The sequence below is a fragment of the Oryx dammah genome, unplaced genomic scaffold (assembly GCF_014754425.2).
Source record: "Oryx dammah isolate SB20612 unplaced genomic scaffold, SCBI_Odam_1.1 HiC_scaffold_17, whole genome shotgun sequence".
Taxonomy (NCBI): Eukaryota; Metazoa; Chordata; class Mammalia; order Artiodactyla; family Bovidae; genus Oryx; species Oryx dammah.
In genome coordinates this window covers 80,153,925-80,163,802 of record NW_024070201.1, presented here as the reverse complement: position 1 = coordinate 80,163,802, position 9,878 = coordinate 80,153,925, and the positions used below count along the sequence as shown (strand labels likewise).

The window sequence follows — 9,878 nt, the reverse complement described above, 5'->3', positions numbered from 1 at the left end:
GTCAGCACAGGGGCCGGTCAGCGCCGGGTGGTGGTCAGCGCGGGCGGCGGTCCACCCCCATCATGGTGGCGGTCAGAACAAGGTGACGGTCAGCGCGGGGCAGGGGTCTATCCCTGTCTGAGCCAGAGAGCATCCAGGTCAGGACTCTGAGTCATCCACACAGCCTCCACCAAGGGGATACCAGCTTCAGAGTAGCATGTGTGTAGGAAGACGTCCGAGAGAAGAGGGACGTGTGTTTCCTGCTCTAAGAAGGAAGCGGCCTCACTGCTTGCCCCTTGAGCCTGCTGGGTTGATGGAATGGAGATCTGGACTCTTGGTGCTCCTCGGGATGACTGCCCTTCCCTCTGGTTTTCGCGTGAGATGGTTCTCTGTGAAGTCTGCAGTGCGCCTGACTTGGTGGTCTGTTGCGCGTGGTCCCAGTTCAGGGTTCTGGGGGCGAGGAGGACAGGAGAAGGCGCCGGCCCCAGCGGGCACCACGGAGGTCTCTGGCCTCTTGTAACTTTTCAGCTGCCAGATACCACACTGTCCCTTGTGGCGACTCGGTTGAGCTGGCTGGCTCTGTGTGCCCTCGTGCACCCAAGGCGAGTCTCAGCAGGCCTGTCTGTGTGGCTGGGTGTCCTCCCCACTCTGGACCCGCCCTCCGCCTGTGTCCAGACCCTGTGTGTCATTTACATGCCTATGGGATGACTTGTTCAGCTGGTTAGGCCGGGGACTCACCAGGGTGCTTGCCCATGCATCCCGACCTGTACCTATTTTTGACCTAATGTGAATGGACCAGCATCTGATGTTGAACATCTGAAAGTCAGTCGCTCGGTCACGTCCTGCTTTGTGTGACCCCGTGAACTGCGGCCCACCAGGCTCCTCTGTCCGTGGGATTCTCCAGGCCAGAATACTGGAGTGGGTTGCCATGCCCTTCTCCAGGGGATCTTCCCGACCCAGGGATCCAGCTCAAATCAGCAGGCCTCCTCCCTGGGAGGAGAGGCCATTCCCCTGAGCAGATGGCGCTTCAGCGGTTGTGTGCTCAAGGGTGCATCCAGTGAACATTCCGAGGTCACCGTTGGCAGCAGGGCATTGCCCTGTTGAGGTCTCTGAGTGGCCACCTCTGACTGGCTGCGGTGTGAGCTCTGAGCACACTGACCGCGTCCTGAGCCTGGAGGAGAGCTGCCGGGAGGGCTCTCGGGGGTCTTGTGCACCCAGGGCCAAGAGCAGTGCCTTCAGACTTCTCTTGTCCCCCATCTTTCCCCCCTGGGGGACGGGCTCCTGGCAGCTGGAGATTGCAGTCAGCTCAAGGTGTGAAGAAATGTGGGTCTGGCTGGGGCACTGGGTCAGAGCCAGCCTGCTCCTGGGTTGGCCTGGCCTGGGTGCCCACCCTGTCCTCGAGCGTCTGCTCCGGGGGCTGTGGGTGCTGCCCCGTGGCCCTCTGCTGCCTGGGTTGAGCGGTCGCTGCCTGTGGACGGTCCTGTCTGCCCGCTCATGGGTTTCGTGTTGGTCCTCAGGAGAGTGCAGGCTGAGGCAGGAGGCCTGGGGTGGTCATGGCCGGTGGGTCCACCTGAAGGGGCAGCTTGGGGAGCTCCTGCACGTGGGGTGTGGCTGAGTGACGGTGGGCTGCGAGCTGAGCGGCGGTGGGCTGCGAGCTGAGCGGCAGTGGGCTGTGAGCGTGCAAGCACAGCTGGGGAGCCTGGGTTCACAGGGCAGGCCCGGCCCCGGAGCTGCGTGTGCCGGAGAGCCGGTGCCCGCCCCGTCGTGGCCTCTGCGGGGAGGCTCCTGGGGGCCTGCGAGGCGTCCGCGGCGTCACCCGGCCCCGTCCCTTCTCTGCAGCACCGGGGAGGTCTGCCTGGTGCACCTACTCCTGAAGAGGAACCCGACCATATTCTACCAGCACTTCATCGAGTGCATCTTCCATTTCACCAGCTATGAGAAGCACGAAAGCTTCAATAGGTTCCCCCAGTCGGACAGGTCAGTGCCGAGGCGGGGGTGGCGCGGAGGGCCCGGGGGGCAGCATCCCCACGAGGCACGGCGGCCCCCTGGTGGGTGGCCCAGGAGAGAGAGGCCCTCCAGCCTCGCCGAGGGCTGTGCTGAGACGGTCCTGCTCTGTCCCAGAGAGAAGCGGCTCTTCTCACTGAAGGGGGCTGAGAACAGGGAGAGGAGGGCGAGGATATACAGGTTCCTCTTGGAGCACTTCTCAGACGAGCAGCGGTTCAACATCACTTCCAGAATCTTCGAGAACATCCTGGGTAGGACCGGCCAGAGCGGGGATAAAGAGTGTGGAGGGAACTGCTGAGTGGCTGGGGGCCTAGCCGCCCTGCAGCCCAGGGACCCCGACACCCCGACCCTGGTGTCCTTGGCCATCAGCCCGATGTCCTGACCCATGTCCTAGGCCATCGGCCTGACGTGCTGATCCCGACGCCCTCCACCGTCGGCCCGACATCCTGACCCGTGTCCTAGGCCATCGGCCTGACGTGCTGATCCCGACGCCCTCCACCGTCGGCCCGACATCCTGACCCGTGTCCTAGGCCATCGGCCGGACGTCCTGACCCCAGCGCCCTCTGCCGTCCGCCTGACATCCCAGTCCCGACGTCCTGACCCCGTCACCCTCAGCCATCAGTCCTGCCCTCAGGCCAGCAGGCCACTGCCTCCACCCATGCCCAACACCACCACCCCCGACTGTGGGCAGCAGTTCTCAAGGTCCGCCTCTGCTTCCTCCAGCTTGCTTTGCTGACGGCGACCTGCCCCTGGACATGGAAGCCAGCGAGCTGCTCTCGGACACGTTTGAAGTGCTCAGCTCGAAGGAGATCAGGCTGCAGGCACTCAGGGCCAGAGCAGACAGGGAGCAGCTGGGGGAGGAGGAGGAGCTGGCCCCGGTCCGAGCAGCCCTGCAGGAGTCACAGAAGAAGCTCCTCTCGCAGGTGAGTGCGCTGCTCCCGGAGGCGGGGGCGCTGCTCCCGGAGGCCCGGGCTCCCCAGAGCCCCCTCCAGCCTCCCCTGAACACCCGCCCTGTTGGGGCTCTTCTCTGCCGGCGCCTGTGGCTCTGGTGGCTCGCATGTGCCTGGCTCTGGTGGTATGTGTGTGGACGTTACACCCACTGACGGTATCTTTAGTAAGTGGGTTGGAGGCTTCCTGTTACCTTCTGGGTAAACTCTCGATGCCCATGTGTGGCCTGGCCCACGCCCCCCAGCTCTGCAGCCCGCTGGCTCTGGTCTCCAAGGGGTCGCGTTTCCGCCTGCAGGGCCTCTCCCTGCCCAGCCTCCCCTGTGCTGCCTGCCCAACCAGTCCCCCAGACACACACCCCGCCCTGCCCCTTCACTCCCAAGCACCCTCACGGCCCCTCACACCTTGCCAGCCTCACATTGTGACACACAGCCTGGTCTGGAAGTAGCTTGAAGGAGTGAGTTCTTGGCCGCATTTCTGTCGCCCGGGAGTTTAGCCTGGTGTCCAGTGCAGGGAAGGTATTGGATGATATTTGTGGAGTGAATGTGTTCAAACCACTTTTTAAGGTTCTCCCTAACTTAGCCTCTGCTCAGACTCATCTTTATTAAATTATTTCTTTAGTCTTGGCCCTCCTGTTTCAGGAACTCTGGTAAGTCTTTAGAAATGAGTGGATTACAAGTAAAGAGCGTATGCTAGCGACTTTAAATGGGACAAGAGTGACCTTCAGGTTCCGAAGGGTCATCTGGCATGCAGGGGCTAGTGCAGTGTGCTGTCTCTAATTCTCAGAGGTTCGCGCAGACATCTGTGCTTGGCGCTCATTCTTGGTGAAGGCAGTGTGTGACTACCCGGCGGATCTCCTGTGTACAGAGTTTCAGAGAGGGGCCCACACCCTCTCCAGGCCTGGCCCCTCCTGTGCTGCCCCACCTGCAGGGACACGGGCGTGCTCGTGCGGCAGGGCCGAGCCCCCTCTCATCTCGTGGAGGAGCCCGGGGTGCAGCCAGGCTGTGTGACGGGCTCGTGGGAAGGCTGGGAGCTCGTTTTCAGCGCTTCATTCAGTTGACCTTGGGGTCGGTGGGCGGGGGTGCCAGCTCCCTCCTTCCCACACAGGTGAGGCTCTGTACTTAGAGACGGGGCTACTCAAGGCTCTACTGTATTTCTAGTTCCTTTTTCTTGTTTAGGAATAAAACTAGTCTGTGTATGCCTCCTGCTTTACACCACTTTGCAGTGATGGTTTCCTAGTCTCCACAGCTGAGGTAACTTCCTCTCCAGTTCTCAGAATGACATCAAAAATAAAAAGTAAACTTGACATCATGTTCGAGATCGGCCATGCAAGAACTAGATAAAGGGAACATGTTTGTCTTTCAGAACTTCATGCATCTGAAACAGCCTTCTTTTGTTTCCACAGGTTCAAAAGAGGAATTTAATAGAAATGATTATTCCAATTATCACCTCCCTGAAGTCTGCCCTAGAAAAGAACAAGATCCCAGCTCTGCGAGAACTCATGCTCTACCTCAGGGTAAGGGGGCTTCGGGCTGTGTGGTTGCCCCCCCCCCCCACCAGCTCCCACTGGTCACTCAGGACCCCACAGTCCTGACCGTGGGTCCAGCATGGCTTGGAGCAGGGCCCCAGGCTGCCCTTTGCCTGGGAGAGAAGACAGGGGCCACAGGTCCCCCAGAGGCTGTCTCTGCCTTTCCTGGGGAGTTGGGTCTGTGTCCTTAACCGTTAGGTTCAGGTTTGAAGTTTCTTAGCTGCGGCCACAAACAGGCCCCCATCTCGGTTCACTCTGCATGGGGTGAAGTGGAGGTGCTCATCGCTGATGGGAGCTCACCCCCAGCTCTGTGTCTGGGTGCCAGTTGGGGGTACTGCACCCAGCAGCAGCCTTTCTGCCTCCTGGCCCTGGGCTCCCCAGGGGCCGCATGCAGACCAAGAGTGCACAGAAATGAGGTCTCAGACCTTCCTATAGAGTCTTGCAGTCAGAGAGAAACACGGCATTTCCCCTTTCCGTTTATGCTGTTGTTTTCTTCCTCAAAAAATGCTCAGATTCCTTATTTCCCAACAAGGGCTGTGCCAGGATTACATCGAATACAGTTTTCAAATACATCTTCATCCGACAGAAGTGAAGGTGGGAAAGACAGGCTGACTGTGGAGAAAATGAGGACTTTAGGTCACTCACACTGTTCTTGCCCCGGTGAACCTCAGAAAGGAATAAAATCTTGGGTAGCCCCCTGAAACACGTGCGGACAGGGAGACCCCGCCTCTGGGCACGCTCGAGCAGGGCTGTGCGCCCGGCTTTGTGTGGACCCTGTCGGAGCAGCCCCCACAGTTCTCGCCTGTACCTGGGAGCCCCCTGGTTGCCTGAGGCCTGGGGGGGGCTCCTCCCTAGAGGTTGGGCCAGGTAGATCTTCCCTGCCTCCAGTAGGAAAAGTGGCTTCTTCCTCACGGCATAGAGGCCAGGTCCCTGCCTCCGCCCTTAGCCCTGGTGTGCTCACAGCCTCTGTCACGTCATGAGGAGACACATAGATGGCCCCAAGCCTCAGCCTCAGCCGCGTCCTGAGAAAGCAGGTGTGGACGGCTCCCCGTGCCCGATCTAGCCAGGATGCCGTGTGCTGCCCGCCTGCCAGCCTCCCGCTGGGATTCCTGAGACAGGTCCCACAGCCCTGCAGCCGCAGACAGTTCTGAGCCCTGCTGGGGGCTGCTTCCAGCCAAAGTTCTAGGGGTCCATGGTGCCTAGCAGTGTTCAGGAGGCTTCCAGGAGATGAGGCTCCTGTGGCCAGCACAGGTGCAGTTGGCACTTCCTGGGAAGGTGGCGTCAGGTTTGCTGGTCTGTCGATGGAGCGGAAACCGTCTGCTCTGAGCACGCGTCCTGCCGTGTTCCCGGCGTGATCAGGTTGTGGGGAAGAGCCCGTTTACCGGCTCGGGGCGCTCAGGGATGCTGCGGTCCATTCTAGGAGGTGATGCAGGATTACGGAGATGAAGTCAAGGACTTCTTCGCAGTTGACAAGCAGCTGGCCGCAGAACTCGAGTACGACATGAGGCGCTACCAGGAGCAGCTGGCTGAGCAGCAGCAGCCGGTGAGGGGCGGCCCCGGGCACCCCGGGTTGCAGAGCGGCCGGTGGGCGGTGGCCCTGCCCCTGTCTGCCCAGTGTTGCCCCACACGCACCTTGGTGGCCTCCTGTCTCGGGGGCGCCGCCAGCGAGGCCCTTCCCTGTCACCCCTACCTGCTGGAAAGTCGCCGCGTCCCAGTCGGGGAGGGAGATGTGCCTGTTCCCAGACAGCGCTGACCCTGATGGGGTCCTGGCTCCTTTGGTGGCAGAGAGCGCAGTCCCCCCGAGCCTTTCCTTGGGGTGGCTGCTCCCCTGGAAGCCTGGACAGCCCCATGGGCTCTGTGCGAGGCAGTGCCGGAAGCCCGGGTCTGACGTTTTGAAGTGCGTTCCTCTGGGCCTGTGCCGAGCATGTAAGATGCCCTTTACACTAAGTGCTGGGAGGCGTGCTCTTTAATTCTTCTCTGTGACAGGTTCTGAGCTTGGAAACAATTCCAGCTCCTGCTGGCCGAGAAAAAGACACCGCGGCTGCCGCTGTGGACCAGCCGTTCACGCCCAGGCCCCATGCTGCGCACACGGCTGCGCCACTGTGTCTGGTGCCCAAGGACAGGTGTGCGGCGCCGGCTCAGCTGCAGGGGCGCCCCCGGCACCCGTGGGCGGGCACTGGGCTCCAGGGAGCAGGAGGGCGCGTCCGCCTCCGTGCTTCACGGTGTCTTTGTGCCAACAGGCCCCTGTCGGCGAGCACCATGGACATCCTGAGTTCCGTCAAGAAGGTCGTCGAGTCGCGCCGCTGGCACAGTAGCCGGACCACGGGTCCCCTGCCCTTGGACAGTCGTCCTGAGAGCCCAGGTGAGCCCCGCGTGCGCCCACTGGCGGCCCCGGAGCTCAAGAGACCTGGGCCCACCCCTGTCCCCATCAGGCACTTCTGTCTGTCGTCTAAATGAGCCACTGGGATGGGCCCGGGTTCGGAGGGTGTCCAGCAGCCCTGCTCACAGTGGACGGTCTGGAGGGCAGGGTGAAGCCGACCCGCCGGCAGCGAGGGGCGAGAGGAGGAGGGCGTGAGCGCAGCCTTCCCGCGGTCTCCTTGCTCAGCGGGGAGGGGCTGGGGGCTCTCGTCAGCCTCGCCCGGGCCTTGATGGCTGTGGAGCAGGGCTCACCTGCCTGTTCCTGAAAACGTAGGTGTTTTTCAACTTTCCGAAACCAATCACGTCACAGTAAACGTTGGGATGTAGTCTTGTACGTGTATGATCTTCAGGATTAATTCCCACGAGTATTTTTTAAGCTTTTGATAGTGTCAGACCGTTGTTTCTTGTTCCTTTCATGTGAATTCCCACCTTGGCCCACAAGAGCCCACATCCTACAGAGAAAGGGGTTCATAATATCCCATGAGCTGTAGGCCAAAAATTTTAATTTCATTTGTTTGAATCCTAGTGAGAAAGGCCATGGTTTCTCATGCTTATCGTTTGTGTGTATCTTTCTGAATTATTTCTTTATAAAAACTTTATTTGGGACGTTGAGTGTACCGTGTATCTTGCAAAGGTTTTTTCCCTTTATGCTTTGTTTCTGGGGCTGTTTGGTAATGCTGTCCCCTTTCCTGCCAGTGCCCATGCGGGTCTTGGAGCTGGAGTCCAGTGGAGCTGACCCGGAGTCCAGTGGAGCTGTTGACCTCGAAACGAAGCGAGGGATCAGCACTCCTGAGCGTAAGTAGGCTGCAGGCACCAGCAAGTCTCCTGACTCTGCAGCGTGTACCACATGTGCAAGGGTCCCAGCACAGTTTCCTCATGCACGCCATGGGGCGTGTGGTCACACTGACTGCCTCTGAGTGACTGTGACGGTGCTGCTCGCCAGGCATAGCTGACCGTGGCCCCTTCCAGGTGCCACCAGTGGACGTGCCGCATTTTCAGGGCTAGGCTTAACTGAACAGGGGGCACTTCGGTGGTGAATCGGCTGCAGAAGCGCCGCCACCTGGCCATGGTGGGCTGTGCGAAGGGCTCCGAGCCCCATCTGGGGTCTGCACAGCAGCGGTGAGGGGCGGGAGGGGCTCCCAGGCCTGTGGCGCCACGGACGCACCAGCAGACCTGACCCCCGGCTGGGAAGGCCTCCCCAGACCTCAGTGGAACGCGTGGTGCCCGGCCTTCTGGCGGGTGTGGTGAGAGCACAGCTGATGGGGACGGGGCAGGGCGTCCGGGGTAGTAGCACCTGCTGTCAGGCGCAGCCCAGGCTGAGGGGCGCACAGGGCTCTGGACGCAGACGGCCCTGGGTCGGGAGGGAGCCCCACCAGCGTACGACAGCGGGGTCTCCGTGTCCTCAGCGCTCAGGTTGTCCTGGCTGAGCACCGAGTGAGGACTCAACCCCACTGATTTCCTTTAAAGCTGGCAACTCCCCTGAGGGCGGTGCCTGTGTCCCCTCTAGAGAAAGAGACTCTCAGTTTAGCTCACGCTGGGATGCAAAGCCCGTGTTGGCCCAGGTGGGAGGATGGGTGGCAGTGAGCAGGGGGCAGCCAGCAGGGCAGCATCTTCAGGGCACCCAGGAGGGGTGGCAGGAGCAGGGCTCTTCAGGGGCTCTGAGTGCGCTGAGGCCTTCGAGGGGCTGGGCAGGAGCCGTGAGCAGTGGTGCTTGGAAGGCGGTCGGGGCCGGGAACCCGGGGAGGGAGGCAGGCCCTGGCCCCACGTGCACCTGCCCTTGCTCAGCTTCTCCCCCGAAGGCCTTTACTAACCTTTCACTGAACATTCCCCCTTCCAGAGACCATCCCAAATGTCACTTTTGGCTCGGAAATCAGCTACATCGTGTCACCAGGCCAGTCGCTTTCCCTCCAGAGCAAGAGCAGGAGGCGCGCTCCAGGAAGCCGGCGGGGCTCGAGAGCCGCAGGCCAGGGGGACAATGTTCTGTGTCTGTCACTGCCCGACATGCCGTAAGTCCCCAGTCCCTACCCAGAACAGTCCCATCTGAGGGCTGGGGCCCCACATGATGTGTGCACACGTCCCCGCAGGCCCCCGCAGACTTCCCAGTGGAACGTGAGGTCTCCCTCCAGAAACGAGGACCACACCGCCTCCAGGAGGCCACGCCGCCAGGCCTCCAAGAAGAGGGGCAAGTGACCACCTCTCCTGGGAGTTCTCGCCTGGAGCCCCGGGGCCACCCGCCTGTTCACCTCTGTGGCTCGTCAATACCTGGTTAAGAACTGTAACACACCAGGGAAATGCCTTAGGTATTTAATACGGACTTAAATATCTGAAAACATCCAGCTCATTCTAACGAGCTCTGTTCTGGTCCCAATCCAGAATGTTGTCTCTTAGAAGTCCTGCTTCTGTTAGCTGTTTTCCAGTTCCTTACAGTAAGGACATTGCTTTCTATATCTGTTATCCTGACTGTAATATTTTTTCTATTGTTATTAAATTGCACACTTTTTTAAGCTTCTTCCAGTGCACAAAGGTTAAGCATGAGTCCAGCCTCTGAGTGTTTTTAGCACAGGGTTTTTATCGGTAGTCATTTAACTGACAAAGTGTTGGAGGAGAATAAAACCAAATCTCTTCTGTTAGGGAAAAGGGACCCAAGCTGTCTTGAAGTTTCAGGTCATCTGCCTCCTCACAGCAGCTGTCTCGGCATAGACTGCAGTCCCTGCTTGGAGAGAATCTGGTTCTTACCCAGAGCAGCAGGACCGCTGCTTTACGTCCAGTCCTGAGGGCTGTCCCCGCAGTGGAGGGGCCTTAAATTCTGGGCCCACTCAATGCTGGTGAGCGTGTGCCCTGTCCAAGAGTGAGCAGAGAGAAACGGGGTCGGCTCAGGGCTCATCCCAGATCTGCCGAAGCAGAGCGCAGGGCTTCTGTCCGTGCAGTGCTGATAGGCTGAGAGCGCGGCGGCTGTCCCAACTCCGGCTTCCCACGCGTGCGCAGTTGTGTGTGCACGCGTCTG

The 9,878-nt window shown here is 60.3% G+C and overlaps 1 protein-coding gene across 4 annotated transcripts in view; it reads left to right on the top strand.

Annotated features, from left to right (window-relative positions):
- NCAPD3 (non-SMC condensin II complex subunit D3) overlaps positions 1–9,403 on the top strand; it is a 59,142-nt gene extending 49,739 nt beyond the window's left edge. For all 4 annotated transcript variants that reach the window (XM_040257800.1, XM_040257799.1, XM_040257797.1 and 1 more), the window contains exons 25-34: positions 1,819–1,956; positions 2,101–2,234; positions 2,707–2,906; positions 4,334–4,444; positions 5,877–5,999; positions 6,443–6,579; positions 6,697–6,818; positions 7,571–7,669; positions 8,712–8,880; positions 8,959–9,403. In XM_040257800.1, coding sequence (XP_040113734.1) covers positions 1,819–1,956; positions 2,101–2,234; positions 2,707–2,906; positions 4,334–4,444; positions 5,877–5,999; positions 6,443–6,579; positions 6,697–6,818; positions 7,571–7,669; positions 8,712–8,880; positions 8,959–9,064 — 1,339 coding nt within the window. In that variant the 3' untranslated portion in view covers positions 9,065–9,403. The remainder of the gene's footprint in view (positions 1–1,818; positions 1,957–2,100; positions 2,235–2,706; positions 2,907–4,333; positions 4,445–5,876; positions 6,000–6,442; positions 6,580–6,696; positions 6,819–7,570; positions 7,670–8,711; positions 8,881–8,958) is intronic.
- Positions 9,404–9,878: the final 475 nt, after the last annotated feature.